This window comes from Harpia harpyja, chromosome 5 (assembly GCF_026419915.1).
Source record: "Harpia harpyja isolate bHarHar1 chromosome 5, bHarHar1 primary haplotype, whole genome shotgun sequence".
Classification (NCBI taxonomy): Eukaryota; Metazoa; Chordata; class Aves; order Accipitriformes; family Accipitridae; genus Harpia; species Harpia harpyja.
In genome coordinates, this window is record NC_068944.1 from 13,164,060 (window position 1) to 13,180,220 (window position 16,161).

The 16,161-nt window shown below is 43.3% G+C and overlaps 1 protein-coding gene across 2 annotated transcripts; it reads right to left on the reverse strand.

Annotated features, from left to right (window-relative positions):
- Nucleotides 1-343: 343 nt before the first annotated feature.
- Nucleotides 344-15,752, reverse strand: CNDP2 (carnosine dipeptidase 2). 2 transcript variants are annotated; one of them, XM_052788225.1, is made up of 12 exons: nucleotides 15,669-15,752; nucleotides 12,991-13,080; nucleotides 11,908-12,051; nucleotides 9,274-9,436; nucleotides 7,595-7,683; nucleotides 6,480-6,680; nucleotides 5,874-5,958; nucleotides 5,138-5,298; nucleotides 2,943-3,107; nucleotides 2,263-2,404; nucleotides 1,483-1,630; nucleotides 344-1,053 (listed from the first exon to the last, which is right to left on the reverse strand). In XM_052788225.1, exons 2-12 carry the CDS (start codon nucleotides 13,048-13,050, stop codon nucleotides 984-986), a joined length of 1,428 nt encoding a protein of 475 aa, XP_052644185.1. In that variant the 5' UTR covers nucleotides 13,051-13,080; nucleotides 15,669-15,752; the 3' UTR covers nucleotides 344-983. The 2 variants fall into 2 exon arrangements, with proteins under 2 accessions (XP_052644185.1, XP_052644186.1); XM_052788226.1 differs by lacking the exon at nucleotides 15,669-15,752 and adding an exon at nucleotides 15,221-15,404.
- Between the last annotated feature and the right edge of the window lie 409 nt (nucleotides 15,753-16,161).

The following is a 16,161-nucleotide window of genomic DNA, read 5'->3' on the forward strand; positions in this document are numbered from 1 at the left end:
GTGATGCTCTTCTCTCCCCACTTACGCCTACAAATTCCACCCACTCCCTTGCAGCATCATCAGTTGTGCTACAGTGTGATGACCTGGTTTACAGAGCCAAAATAGAACATTTTCTGAGCTTGTTTTCTCTCAGGAGAGCAGGATTTAGCAACATCTGCTTCAAGTCAACAAGCTGTTATAGAGCCAGAGCCTAAGGAATAAAAATTTGGATTCCCAGGAAGTACAGTCTGTGTAGCCATGTTGCTCTCCTGCCTCTATAACCATAGAAGAGTTCCTCTCAAGTTACCTGAAGTTGCTTTCCCTCCCAAGTAACTACTTAATCCTTAGAGACCAAGAGCCAAACTCTAGAGCATGATTATTTATTGTCCTTTTTAGGGTGTACAAAGGTAGCTTTACAAAAAGATGGCCAGTAGTCATTACCACAGTGAATTTTGTTATAACCTAATTCACTGTAAACTGAAACCTGCAGGCAGGTATAAACTGTAAGAGACAAACTGTTCTTCCAAATCACTCAGTCAGCAAGACAGATGCCTCACTACAGCTTGAACACATTCCAGTATAGCCCCGTAATCTGTCACTTTGACTACTTCCAGGACGTATCCAGGAATAAGAACCTTAAACTTGGCTAGCAGTTCTGCAACTCATGTGGCTGCTTAAGCAATTGAGAGCAAACCATTCTTCCTGCTTTACAGGTAAAGTAGATGAATACAGCAAACCACAACTTTGAAGTGACACAGAGGGGACAAAGATGCAGTTCAGGACTGCTGGCCAGATAAAGAATAGTCTGTGTCATTTGAAGTAAGCATTTAAAGAACCATTTTTGGTATACAGTGTTCTTTGTCAAGTGGAACTGCATGCTTCCCTCTCCCCCACCAAAGCAGGGGAGTGTTGGTGGAAAAGGGGAGCCATGTAAGACTTGGTAATTGATGACATTTTCTAAGAAAATTCAGACTTCTGATCCATGAGCCAGAAGGTAAGGTGTCTTAGTCCTTCAGCTGGGAGACTTCATAGAGGTATGCACCAAGCATCTTCACCCCTTGGATGTAGTTGTACCTGGGAAGAAGATAGCTTCCATTAGCATTGTCTTAGCTTGAGCTGTATTTCTAGTAGCTGTGCATTTTGCAGTACCAGTCCTATGCAGGCAAGAGATGCTACAGGCAACAGGTACTACTCCCAACCTCCCTGGAATCTCCTCTGGCAAGAGAAATGCCACCCTTGGGGTAGGGGACAGTAGCCAAGCTTGGAGACCAAAGTATAAAAACTGCTTCTGATTTCAAGTGTATAAAACTAGAAGCAGTAATTTGATCAAGATTCAGCTACAGACCAGTTACCCACCCAGTCATCCTCCGCTAGGGAGAAACAGCACTTTGCCTTCCAGAGACTTCGAGAAAAGCAAAAGCCCAATTCTTCTTGCTCCTCTTCATAATACATGCCAAGACCAGCAGTAAACTCAGCCTGGCACAGGGATAAATGTTCTCTTACCTATTTAGCTTCTCATTTTGAGAGTGGGCACCATCATCTGCAGCTCCAACAGGAAGCAGCATGACATTCTTGCCTGTTGCTTCTTGAAAAGTAAGGGTAACAGGAATGCTTCCTCCCTCCCTCGTCAGGTCTGGTTCAACTCCAAAAACTACAAAGTGACATTCTAGTCAGTTTGGAATTGTATTTGTTTTTCCAACACAGATCCTTACTGCTGCTTAAGCAATCAAGTACCAGCCACTTCTGCACCACATGCTGACCAAATCTTGCTCCGTTTTAATCAGCCAGACTGCATAGGTTGCAGAATTGTGGCATTTGCCCCCCGGATGTAGTGCTGGAGTACCGTCACTTTCAGAGGTCAGTTACACAAATAACACTTCATCTGAAAGCCTGTTTGTACTCCAACACAGAAGTTGGATTTGCTCTAGTTGCCCTACACAATCTAGTTGTCCTAGCATAACTGATTAAGAAGGATGCTAGGATGACTAAACTTTGAGGGCTTTGGCCAAGTAAGTGATCTGAACTGACAGTCTCACCCTTATGCAAAAGCAGCACCATACCAATGGACTTGTTCCAGTGTAGTAGGAATTAGCTTAATATCAAGTTTCTTTCCTTCCTGTACCTCAGACTTGAGTTTAAGGATTGCGCACAACATGCTTCCTTACTGAGCCAAGCTTATTATGTAAGTGCAGAACACCGCAAACGTGACCTCCTCAGTATTTCTTGAGGTGCTAGAACAAGAGCTTTTTAGTCCTCCCAGTGCCAAGTGGAAAACCTACTGACCTGTCTTCATGGCCTTCCTACCAGCCATGTAGTGGGGATGGTTGAAGTCTGACACCCAGGGTTTTCCACCATGGCCTAAGTATACTCTGAATTTGTTGGGGCTCTGCAGCTCTGCAAACTTTTTGCTCACGTAGTCTTCAACCTGTAAGAAAGATTGAAGAGTCTTGTCTACTGTTAGCATTTGTATGAACACTGGTAAAGACTGTATACTAAAAGCATCTCGGGGACTTGCAGGTCACTACTACTGTGCAGCAATACTTTCCTTCCTATTACTATTACTTCATATTATTCCTATGTAACTCTGCTCTGAAGTCAGAGTACCTTCTTTAGGCAAGTTAACAGTATACTGTAGAACAGTTAGCTAATATGTCAAACCTTTATGCTTTTGAATATGCACTTTGGGCAATCCAAGTGCCCTACAATTAATTTAGCATTTACTCCTGAGCCCTTTCTTTGCGTTATTTGAGAGAAATTGAATAGCCAGGCCACAATGGTCCAGTGTGGGACCATACAGCAATTCTCTCAATTATCTGAGTTGAGGTGCAGAACAGGGAAGATGGTAGCAAAGTAAATAACCAGAACTGCTTTAGAAACCAGAAATATTCTTCCCCCAGGCATGGAGGACAGGAGAAGTTTAGAGACACTAGCTGTTTTGAGACCATCAATCCATCTCAACATACGTGTTTTGTGACTTCTTCAGGAGTCATGTTTGGCACAAGCCGGATTGAGAACTTGCCAATCACTTTCCTAGGAATCACAGTCTTAGCTCCAGAGGCTGAGAAGGCTCCTTCAATTCCATGAAGAGACAAGGAAGGATATCTCCACCTATGCATAAGGATATCTCTCTGCAGAGGCAAAGATGCAAGGTTACATGAAGTTTGACAGTGTTCCCCAAAGTTACAATTTCTTCAATGTAATAAAGACTTTGCAAGAAACAGTGCTTTCTCCTACAGACAATGCAGCTCATTCAAGACCACTGTTATAAGCAGAAGCTGTTCCTCCCATTAAGCACACATTTTGGTACAACAGCTGGGTTTTCAGCACCTGAAGAGATTCAGTAACTCTAGTTTGGCTTTCTCCTAGTTCTATGGAACTTACAGGACATGACCAGCCTGCTTCCAACAAGGACACAAATACCGCTAAGGTGCTCAAACACAGTGTGTAGGAAGTGCTTTGGAAGAACACAGTGTGTAGGAAGTGCTTTGGAAGAACACAGTGTGTAGGAAGTGCTTTGGAAGAACACAGTGTGTAGGAAGTGCTTTGGAAGCTCTGGTCCCCACTGCCTCAAGTCAGGCAGGTGCCTTCATCACTGAGTCACATGCTTATGAAGATCACAACTTTTCTAAACACCTCACCACTGTGCAGACTGAGGCATACAGTGTGTTCCTGCTTTTATATCATCAATTGTATTAAACTGACCCAACTCCGGGTTGATTAGAGTAAGCTCTATTGCCTTTTTCAGGTACACACTTCTGCATTTCCTCCTTGTTGCCTTGGACACAGCTGTTCAGTACACTGGATACTGTGAATTCAACACATTTGTGTCCTCTATAGACAGCTACAGTATCTCAAACCTGAACTTCACTGCAGAGACTCAAGAGACTTAGAAATTGTGGCCTTTACATTAACAGTTTGTTTTGTTCCAGGTACAATCTGCCTCTAATCATCTCTCAAAGCAAATTTAACTGTCACAGTTCAAATCTCTCAAACACATTGTTTCTCACATGGAGATTACAGCCTTCTCTACCATCTCTCTCCTTAGCCCCAAGACCCTTCTTGCATGTCTGCAGCTTAGTTGGAACTCCCTCGGGTCTAGCAAATACTGAACAGCTTTAGTTCAGTATCATACATAAAAAGCATCTGGCCAGCTCCTCCTTATATATAAGCTATATTTCATCATTACTTTATAGGAAAAGGCTAAAAAAGGAAGTCTGCATGCTCCCAGTTGACACAAACCTGAGCATGTAAAGACAAGGTTGAGGATATAAAATTGTTACTCATACCCAAGTTGTGTTAAGTCTCCTCCTGACAGTACTAGGACAGAAGACAGACCTGCACATGCAAGCCTGTCTTTTATAATGCTTGTTTCTGCTTTTTATGATAGATGTATTTACATCTAGGGTTTAACGCTTTAAAGTTAGTAATACCTATACCTTGCAAGATTCAATGCTGTTAAAAGCATTCGTTTGGAGAGCTCCCAAGATGGAGACTTGAGAAGATCAGACATGAGTTTATTGAACTTGAGCCTGTTCAAAGATTTGGGGAGCTGCCTAGTTCATGGCTACAAAACAGTCCTTGCTTGCCAGGTGTAGGAAGGTGTTAAGTATGTCAACTTTAAGTTCATCACAGCTAGATCTCGAGCTGTTTTCTCACCTAATGAGAAGTCATCTCTATGACCAACTATATTTCTGGTAACCCACTGAACTTCCTACATATGTAGAAAAACAGATGCTTTATGGTATGTCAGATGTGGTATCTGACCTCTAGAAAAGTGCTAGCAGTTCTTATCCAGCATTAAGAGAACAGCACTAGGTAAAGAAAGTTCTGTACAACTTTGAAATGCTACTTATAGACTAAGGAGCAAATTTAAAATTATCTAGACAGCTTGCCTTAAATATGCCTTTAACCTAGACTAAGTTTCCAAGCACCTAACTCTTTGCAGAGGAACTGCGAGTGTTAAGTATACAGTCAACTGTACAGTAGGTAAAGTTACCTTCAAGGCAATCTCACCATTTTAAAGACATCAGATGAATTCTCTGCCTACTAAATTACACAATACTACTACACAAGTATCCACAGAAGTTTGTTTGTCTTCTACTAATATAGATAGCTTGAACTGACAGAGCTAACCAGGATAGAGAGGAGTACAGTATACCTTTGTATCATGCAACAGTTTTGTTGCTCCTACATCTTTTGCATATTCTTCCAGGTCAAAATCAATCTTCTCATATAGTGCCAGCTCCTCATCAGTAACAGGTGCCACTGCTTCATTAATGCCTGGGATGAGGATTTGCCCTTTCTTGTCTATAAGAGAACCTGTAAACAAGAAGCACCTAATATCAGGATTCAAGCAGAAGAAACAGTATGTCATTGCTGGGAACACTTTCAATGGGAAATAGAAGTCTTTGCCTTCTGAAAACTCTGTAAATGTAATGAAATTCTGACCTTTACCTCCCAGAGCCTGTACCACTAAGCATGGAAGGCACCTATGGAATTTACAGCTCTCCAAAATGTCAAAATGTGCACTTCCTTGCAACTGTATTTAATTCTACTACTACATGTTTAGCTGGCTGTTTGAAGGCAGTATTCCCAAGGAGTTCAGTGTGGCATCCGTACAAGAGTTTGAAGAAATGAGCTGATTTAATTAGCTTACAAGTTTGCAGCAAGATTTTAGGGGAAGCTGAAGTAGATAGAGAACTTCTGGGCAAGACCTTCATCTTTTTTCTGTATCTAAGCCATCAGCCTTGCATACCCAACAAGCACTATTTCACTGGTCATTGCTTCGCCAGTATAAGCAGCCCTTAAGAATCCCCCTCACTGCAAACTCACTCATGCTTTAATGGCTCTTACTCCCATTTTAGATGCAGTCAGTGAAACCTGCTTTTGCTTACCCATTAGAGTAATGAGATCTGTCATGGCCTCATGTACTGAACCACCATAAACTCCAGAGTGAAGGTCTTTGTCACTACATTCCACCTGGTTTGAAGTGAATTAACAATCAGGTTAATTTTAGCATGAAGATACTGTCAAATGCACAGAACAGACTTTTACCCTAGCTTTTTGTTGCACATATTTTGGGAATGCATCCATTTTTTAACCCAGACCGCTCAGTTGTAGCGCATTAAAGCAGATATGCTTTTTATTGCTCTGTTGAGTACAAGCCCTTAGTACTGACTGCCCCAACCTTGGGGACTTCTGTGGTGACATCTCTTCCTGCACTCAAGGAAATATCTGGATGAAGATATCTATGCCATGAGATAATCCTTCAGTGAAGGTGCTGGCTTATCTTGCTTCATACATGTGAAAGCTATCCCTCCTACTCAGGTATCATATAGGATAGTAAAAAGAAGGTATTTAGACAATTAGTAGAAACTGTTCTACTGAAGTCATCAGTTTCACCTTTTCTGAAGAAAAGCTATTGGCATAAGAAAAAGCTACGACTCCAGTAGAAAATTCAGTTTAATAATACTGGTTTTCCACTGTATTTCAGCACTTACCTCTATGAAGTAGTAGCAGATACCCCTCAAGCCATAGGTGATACAAGGCTTCTTCTTGCCTAGCCAGTAGTTGTCAGAAATGCAAACATAATCTACATCTTTGAAGAAAGTTTCTTGCTGAGCAAAAATGAGTTCATCAAGGCCTTCAGATCCCGATTCTTCCATACCCTCTAGGCAGAACTTAACATTTACTGGAAACTCCTTTGAAAATGAAAACCAAAAACAGATTAAGTATGTGAAAACATTGGACTCCTTCAACAATCAGTAATTTTCATCTGTCATGTACAAAGAAGATTAGACATGGGTAAATTAGTTCCATGACAGTGGAATTTGTTAATTATGCACGAAGTATTACAAAGTTTGGACTGCGCTTATGTTGAGAGCACTTACACCACCCTTCATTTGATGGAATTCAAACTCTTCAAAAAAGTTTTAACTAAGCTCTAGAACAACTTGTTCCCAATCCTCTTAACTGTGGGAATGCAGTAGAAATCTGTTGCCAAAAGGTTAGTCATGGGGCTAGGAAAACTAGTATTAGCCACAGAAATTGCATGACAGTAGGAGAGTCAGAGCTACTGTCTATCCAGTCTACCATGTTCTATGCCTTGACAGCACTTGAGAACTGGTAATTCTTCTAACAAGTAATAGCAATTTGTCTTGCAAGATAAAGCAGACACCCTAAGCTATTTCTGATTACACTTCTTGAACAGAAACAGCAAAGCTCCCAGTTTAGTGTTACTAAATTAATCTCCTCTTAGAGTTCAGTGGCAGTGAGACATTAAGCTTTGCTAAAGGCCAAGCTAATTTAACATCCTTACGTGAAAGTGATCACATTTGATTATTCCTCCTGCTCCAGATGCTTGCATATGTATTTTCCTTCCTACACATTTTGTTAAAGCAAAAATGTTTAAAGTCCAATCCAAGCATCTACAAGACTAACTTGTCAGCAAGTCAGCTCAACCCTACTGGGACATCAGGGATTTCACAGGACTATTGCATCATTCCTCTCATCAGCTGAATAAGCAGGCTTGCCTCACAAGGATTTGTGGTTTGGATAACATTTATTGCTAGAGTCAGCTACATGTAAAAAAGCAGGATACATTTTGGGCACATACCTGGTTAGTTTGTTGATAAGCCTCCAAGGCATTCAGCCAGGCAAGCACTGGACCTTTGTCATCTGTGGATCCTCGCCCATACAGCTTTCCTGTAGAAACATGATACAAAGTGACCAGTGTGGAGAAAAATTAGGATGAAGCTTCAGTCATCTGGTACCTGCAGGAGAAAACACCTTTTTGGATAACCTTTTTAGCCCTGCTTACATTAACTTTCATTTCTGATTCTTCTGAAGTAGCAGTTTTACATCCCACTTCATACACCCATGCAAGTGGGATAGGTACAGGACTGCAATAGTTCTCCCACTTCAAGCTACCCCACCTCTTCCCCCAGCTGCTCCCTGGACAGGGCTGAACATAAGCCTGGAAAAGATGTAACTGCCCTGGGCTATGTCATTCCCACATCCTTCACAATAATATCATTTTCTACAAACACAGCAGTAAGGGTATAGAAACAAGCTACCTCCTTTTAACAGAAACCTACCCAGTATTAGCTTCAATTCAGTAATTCTTTGTTTGAAGAGTAAGAATTCAGTAGCTAGCGACCAATCACTTCTCTGGATTCTCCAGATAAAAGTGAATCTTCCCAGAAAGGGCTTTAGTCAGACAAGTTTTACAGGCTACAGGGAAGTCCCAGGAAATGCAGCACGTGGGATCATAGTAGAGGCAGGTATTGCTGCAATCAGAGCTGTGGCTACAACCCCTAAGCACTAGGTGTAACCACAGTGACAGAACAGGCCAGACAGCTTGCAAGGTAAGGAGCCATTAGTAAATATGCCTCTTACACTGCCAGGCTGCACAGGAATAAGCCACAGCCTGAGGCAAGTCTAGCTCTTGCTATCAGATGAGATAATCCAATTTAATAACTTGGACTGTGCTGCCTATGACCAAGTGCCCAAGTAGAAATACTAGCTACCACAGATACATCTTTTCTTGGCAATGATTAACACTTACGCAACAAGAATGGTTAATGTCCTTCTATTCATGTGACCTTTGACACTCAACACTGAGCAAATGAAACAAGAGGGTGTTGGTAGCACCAGCTTTCAATAGAAAAGAAAGTTTTAGTCTCCTCTTAGCTACTGGCAATGTCTTGTTTCAACAGGAGTTACTGCACAATTTCTTCATGCCCAGTTTTGGGAGAGGGACACTTGTGTGGGCACTAGCTCTGTAAAACACAGCTTCCGCAGTACTCATTGTAACACAGTACGCAACCACAAGGCAATCCAGGGAGGATGCTGTACCACTCCTGTCTCCAGGCATAAGAAGCTGCATTGAGTGTTTGTCCCCTGTAGTGGTTCAAAGTCCCTGCAGTCTGACATGACCTTACAGGCTGCAAGTTGTGAACAGCACAAGAAACTAGTTCTAGAAAGCTTTCTGGCAACAAATTTTTACCATGGAAGGCAGCAGTTAAGACTTTGCTGTAGCTACAAGGAAGATACATGCAAATAAATACAGTCTAGACTATCAGAAAGTAAACAAGCCCTGAAAGCAGCTGAGATGTTGCAGGTCTACTTGCTTACCACTTTCCCCTCCTGCATATTTTCTCAACAGTATTAAACAAACACCCATATCTGTTCTTACTCTCCCTCCTCCTTCCAGTCAAGGGTACACAACCTTAGACCAGTTGAGAAATACCATACTCAAAGAAGTGCTCAGTTTGTGAAGTTCACCAGTCTTACCTTCTCTTTCTACCAGTGTGAAGGGCTCACTATCCCAGCCATCCTCTAGTGCTGCTGGCTGAACATCCAGGTGACCATATACACACACCGTCTTTTTGCGTGGATCTGAGCCAAGTATTCCCAGAACAATTGGCGGTAGAGGGATCTCTGATCCATCAGGCAGCTAGAAATAGGAGACAAGAAGTTTTATTCAAATGTGGAATGTCAGTGCCACATTTTTATCAAATGAATGAATTACTTTAACATTACAGAGTTTGAGATTAGGGACATAGACAGCTAAACAAAACTAAGCTACTTAACTGACTGCCAGAAGCTGTGTCCCAATGAAGGCATGACAGCACCATGCCAGTAAGTTTCCTGACAAGGCCCAGTAATAGCCAAAGTGTTCCAAGCCACTCAGAACTGTTAGCTTTAAAGTAAGTCCTACATCAAATTTTAGCAGAGCAAGCTGTCTGCATGCCAAACTGCCATATCTAATGCTGACCTAAGCATGTGATAAACTCCATTCAATATTGCTGCATTGCTTGTCACTGCACTTTCATCCTGTCCACAGTATAGCTCTAGAAAAAAATTTCCTGACAGTATCACTGAGTATATAACACATGCCTACACCCAAATAAGATCACCATAACACCTGTATTTCCCTATACCAGCCTATGCTGTTAAACAAAGGGCAGGGTAGTGCTGATGAACTTAGTTCAAGAGTTGAACTCGGCCTAGTTCTTTGGAACACCCCATAAGCAATTATCACATGCTATTCTCAGTCAGCATGTATTTCCCTTGCAGTGAGCACATACTCCTAGACACCGTTCAGGAGATCAAGATCAGCTTTGACTTTTTGCTCATATGGGCTCCAAGCTCCAATTTTTTATCAACAGGTTACATGGTCCTTGGCCAGCTGCAGTTCAAAGTGATTAAAGCATTATTACACTTAATCAGTACACAGTACAAACTGCTGTGCAGCAGTAACCTAAGTTAGATCAGACAAGATCACCAGTTGCTTTACATTGTCCTTTATTGATATAGCAGCAATACACATAATACAGACTAGTTTTGTCTATACTTAATATAAAACTAAATACTAAAGTTAACTTTAATCTAGCTGCAAGAGTTTTTTAAATAGAAATGTTACTTGTAATAAACTCTGTAAAATCAGTTCTTGCCCCCAGAAAATTACACTGATGAAAGGAACAAGTTAGTCTCTGAATTAACTGAAACACTTTTGATGGGATTTTAGGCTGTAGGTAGTAGCAGAGCTAGAATTATCCTACAGATTCCCTCCCAAGAGGGCACATGAAGTCAGCTGCTTCCTCCCTGCTGGGACCTGTAGTGCTACGAACAAGTGTATTCCAGTTGCCAAAAGCAAGAACTGCTCAGAGAGCCCCGATATACATAGATTTCACTCAGCAGTCATTAGGACCAATTACAATGACGATCATCTAAAACTAGAAAACACTCCAGTACAATAGGATTTTGAATGCCACTATCCAAATACTAGTCTAACAATTTTGGTATGCATCTTATTCTGTGACATGTAGTGACTAGGCACTTCAAAGGAGGACCATATCAAGTTCCCTAGGATGAGATTATCACTCACAAGCACACACATTTCTCAGGTGAAAAGCAGTCCAGATAGCTGAAAATAAGAAGGGGACACATCCTATTAAGGATCCTTCTGTATCTGGTAAGGGAGCAGTGCAATCTTGTGACAAATATAACACTTCTGGAAAAGCCTAAAAGTCTTTTGGAAGACTTATTGAAACTTCAGTCAATATCTTTAGAGTCTATGGATCTAGGGTCCAACACCAGCCTGCTGTTGAAAACATCTAACATTTTTTTGCAGGTGCTCTGTCCATGTTCAGTTAGAAAAGTATTTAAAATACATGTAATACACAGTCCAAAATGTAATACAACATGCTTAACTGATCTGGATCCCAAGGTTTACTTTATAAACAAAGGTTTTAACAGGACACTCAGACTGTGTGGCAAGACATTATCCTACACCCCAACAGGTTACTGCCTTTCTAGGCCCCTACCCACAAGACCCTTTTGTGGGGATCCTGACCAGAAAATCATCAGACATCAGGGAATTAGTAATCCACATAGCCTGAGTTTACCCAAGCCTGTGCTGTGCTATGCTGTACATACAGCTTGGCCTTCCTGCCTGTGTTGTGCTGTGCATATCCTTGGGCTGCAGGATAAACTTAGCCAGTTGACTGTAGCTTGCAGGCAGTTCCCACTCAGTACTGGTGATTACACCACCTGCATGTCCTTGTATTTATCTAAGTGCAGCAAGAAGTTCTCATGTGAGTATCCCTTTTGTTTGGATGTCAAACAGCCTGAATAGATAAAATGGGATAACATTTCCATGAATGGGATCTGCACAGCATACTGCACACTGATTGGATGCCCACTAGATGCTGCACAGCTTGGCATTCCCAGTATCTGAAGAGACAAAAGATTATCTATACTACCCTCTTTCTTTATAATGGTAGCTCTAACAAACAGCATTTTAAATGCTTTAAATCTAAGGGCCTTTCTTACTGGGATCATAAGAAGCCAGCACCTCCTAGTGCAAAACACCTTGTCTTCCAAAGAGACTTCTACTAAACTGACATGGAGATGCTCACATACCTTTTGTTTCCCAATATCCATAAGTTCAGTTGTGCCTCCCAGTTGCTCAATATCCTTCGCAGCAACCTCCATCATGCGTCTGATTTCGGCCCTCTTCTCCGGCCATGCTGACACACTCTGGATTGCCACCCATTGAGCCAGCCGCTACGGAAAGACAGAAAAGCTAAAGGTTTTACTACACATGAATTACAGCATGGGAGGCACTACACAAATACAACACCTTGCAATTCAACTAATACTGTTTTAGTCAAGCTTAAACTTGAGGCAAATCAGCTCTGTCCTCTGCTCAAAGGAGTACTCTAACCATTAATACTACACTCAAAAGCTCTCTAAAACCTCACTTCCTTACAGTTGGCCCTGCAGTGTAGCACAAAGACTACAGATACATAAGGTAAGCTTCAGAGTATGACAGCTTGCACATATCATGCCTTTCTGGTTGCCATTCTTTAAGTATCCAGAACCAGCTAACATCCTTGAGACTTCAGCTTTTTCCCCCATGCAAGATCAGCAAGAGCAACTGGCAGAAGTCAGGTTGGCATAGATCTTACCTGAGAGTTTACAGTGCTATGCCACTGATTCCTTCACAGGTGAAAGGGATTGCAATACAAGGTGAAATTCAATAGCAGGCTAAACAGCAAAATGTGGAAGGCAACCTGTCCCTCTGTACCCCAACATGAACAGTTTCACATGAGAAAGCTTTATTGCAGCCTTGTTTATATCTTTCCTCTCCCACCTCAAAAAAGGAGAGACAGTACCTAGTTCAGCATTCAGGAACCAGTGTCAAACTTTTTACCTCTAAATAAGTCACTGCTTGCATTATACAGTAATAGAGCATTTCCTAATAAATCTACCATGGAGATTTAGGTCTTTGAACAGAACTGTGCCCAAACCTAAGAAACAAAGTTTTCTGGCTTGACTGAAGTCAGTCACACTTCCTGCCTGCTCCCCCCACTCCCAATTACTTGGCATTACTCTATTATTGGGCATATTATATAGATGTAACAACAAGCTTGAAGTTGACCACCTAACTTTTAATATCCCATAGCTGTCTGTGCTGCAGGACAAAACTCAAAGAAAACTTACCTGAATATAGACATCCTGGTGTTCATCAATGTATTTAAAGAGGGTTTCAAGAGCAGACATTTTCTGACCAGAACAGTGCTGCTGAAGATTCTGTGACAGAAAAATTATTTAGCCCTCACAGGTTTAAGAAGCAAGTCAGTTATCAAGCAGCCACAGAAGACTTTCACCTTACAACTGCTCATGCCACACACCAAGCTGTGCTAATATAAACCTTGAGGCCACTCCCTCACAAAATCACACAGTGAAGTGGCTACACAAAAGCATACTTAATCTCAACACCACTGTTTCTGCCTCTCCTCCCAAAATAACTTTGGAAGTTAACTGAGCAAGCTTGTCTATAGAGATACTTCAATCAAGTCATGTACTTTACTGCAGAACTACAGGCAAAATGTTACTCAAGTAAAATGCACCTTTAAAGAACAGATTTCATTATAAGAGTTCAACTAATAGTGTGCCACAGGCTTGAATGCTAGTGGCTAGGTACAAGAAAGGACCACACTTTGTGCTCTGCAAAGGAGGTTAAAAGCAGGCAGCTTAAGAACCATGCTTTCTCCAGCTTTAAAGTCCCAATCTGCCACTCAGCCTTCCCAAAGAAGTTCAGAGTTAAGCCACAGGAACAGAAACCAGCCCCAGCAGGCCATGAGCAAATAGTCAGTGACTAGTTCAGTGCTACCACTTCCTTGGTTTGTTTTAGTTTCAGCTGAAGTTCATGTGAGAAAATCCAAGACCTCTCCCCTCCTCAGTTTTCTGTCTTCCTTACGAGTCCAAACTCCACATTAAAAACACAGACTGTCCACTCAACCAACAAAATCAACAAGCTTAAACTTAGTTCTCAAGTTAGAACTAAAGATACAGCACCTCCTCTAAGCCAGGAAAACAAATGAGCTTTACAAATACACCTCTGAAATCCAAGTGCCTGGACCATGAGAAAAACTCCAGTGTCCATGTAATACACTGCACAAGCATGTTCAGCAACACCAGCTGCTGTGATTCAGTGTTTTGTTCAGTCAGCTTTATGCCAGATCCTTTAAACCTTTCTTCCACTTCTATGTGGAAGTCACAAGACAAGTGTATGATAGTTGTTAAAACATTTGACTTTGTCTTAGGATTTCTTGAACAGCTGACTACTCTACATAGCTGAAATGAATACTTTGAAGCTGCAGGTTGTCCCACACAACATACTGCAATACAAGCACATCCTACCACCCCAAACCTACAGAAGACTTACAGAATGCACTTTCTTTCAAGCAGGGTTGTACTTATACAGATCACTGATGTTTGATATACAAAAATCTTTTGCTCACTGGAGATGGCATCTATTTAATTTACAGCATCCATCAAGTTTAAATTTGGATAATGAGTTTTAAGCATCAGTTTGAACAACCCCAAACCACCAGACAGCTCAAGCATTCTCTTCAAGTCATGAATGGTGAAAGTTGAATGCCTTCAAAAGGCCTATATAGACATAACCAAGTTAAAGCAATCTTTCTAACTGAAGCTTAGTTTCCCTAAGAAAGCCACCATCCTCACATGCAGTTAGAGCTCAGACATGATTCACCTGGAGCTTTTCAAAGAAACCAGCACACAGGCATCAGCCCTGCACATCTGACCCTCCCCTTCACTCAACCAGTTCCTATACAACATCAGGGCTCTAGCTTCACAGCACAGACACAAAATACAACATATTACATGGAGACTGATATTCTGTCCAACACAAACAAGATCTAAACCACCTGCTGAGTCAGGGACTACTTTAAGTATCACCTTAAACATGGTTAAATATTCTTAAAAATTAGAAGGGCATTGAATCACTCCAGTCTCACTGCAGAGCTGCAAAAAAGTCTGCCCCAGAAAGCTTCAAACTTGGAAAAGCAAATGCTGCTTACCACACACCACAAGGCTGGATACTACTTCCCCTCCCCTCTTAAAAAACAGAGCTAGAATTTCCTGTAGGTCCCTCAGACTGGAAAGCTGAAACCTTCCTACCTGCATGGAAGAGGGTCCACAGTTCTACCTTTTCACAACACTGTAACAGTTGCATTATGGAATAAGATAACCCAAGGGACTGTCAGCATGCTGTGACAGCTTTGCTCTCCTTATCCACAGGCAAGATTAGTACCCCAGGCGAGAGCATTTAATCGAGTTAGGAGAGACAGGTCCGTAGCCACCACAGAGCCCTCACCACCCTCCACAAGTCACTAAAAGTACCAGCATACAACCCCACGTCCACATTACAGGCCCCGCTCTTCGGGCTGAGGTTGATCTAGAGGTCAGATCTGGGACTTTACAAGGGTTTGCAACAGAAGGGGAAGTCCACCGCAGCCCCCAGAGAGGCAAGCCTCAGGGCGGGAGGGAGGCACGTCGCAGTTTCCTAGGGACAGGGGCAGGCTCACGGGGAGAGAGAACAAGCGCGGGGAAGGGGACGGGGGGGGGCAGCGGCAGCTTCCCTCTGAGAAGCAGCAACGGCGCTTGCCGCGTCCCGGGAGAGCCGGCCGGCCCGGCGCTTCCCACCGCGGGACAGCGGGCAAGGCCCGGCCCGGCGCCTCCCCGCAAGGCCGCGGAGCAGAGGCAGCGGCCGGCGAGGCGGCGGAAAGGCCGGGCCCGGCTCGCTGGACCACCCCACCACAACGCGAAGAGGACCCGACCCGGCCCGGCCCCCCCCGCCCGCCGCCACTCACCCTCTCCCCGCCGTCCCGCCTCCCGCTGACAGGCGCCGGGTCCCGCCGCGGCGCCTTAAATACCCCCCGCGCCGGCCCCGCCCCGCGCCGCGGGCCGCGGCGGCCAATCGGCGAGCAAGGAGAAGGCGGTCCGGCGGCTTCGCGCGGCCCCGGGGCGGGGCTTGCTGCAAAACGGGGCGGGGTTTGCTGCAAAACGGGGCGGGGCCAGCGCCCCCCGCCCAGCGGCCGCGCGGAGCTACGGCGCCCCGTCGGTCCCCGGTGGTCGGTCCTTCCTTCTGCCCCGGTGGTCGGTCCTTCTGCCCGGGGGCATCCCCTCGAGGCGGTCGAGTGCTAACGACCTTTCCACTCTCCGGTGAAACGTGATGAGCAAGGGCATAAATAACACGAGAGAACTATGCGAAATAGTACGGGACATAGTAAGGGGGAATATGATGGAGTATAATATGGGAGAAATTGGGGAGATATTGGCCAGAGCCTGTCCGGACAACTGAAT

Coding starts and splice junctions, on each gene's coding strand:
- CNDP2 (XM_052788225.1), bottom strand. CDS start 13,050: ATGTCTGCTCTTGAAACCCTCTTTAAATACATTGATGAACACCAGGAT. Junction 5,299..5,873: donor AGATCTCATTACTCTAATGG/GTAAGCAAAAGC, acceptor TCTTGTTTACAG/GTTCTCTTATAGACAAGAAA. Junction 3,108..5,137: donor AACTGTTGCATGATACAAAG/GTATACTGTACT, acceptor TTGCCTCTGCAG/AGAGATATCCTTATGCATAG.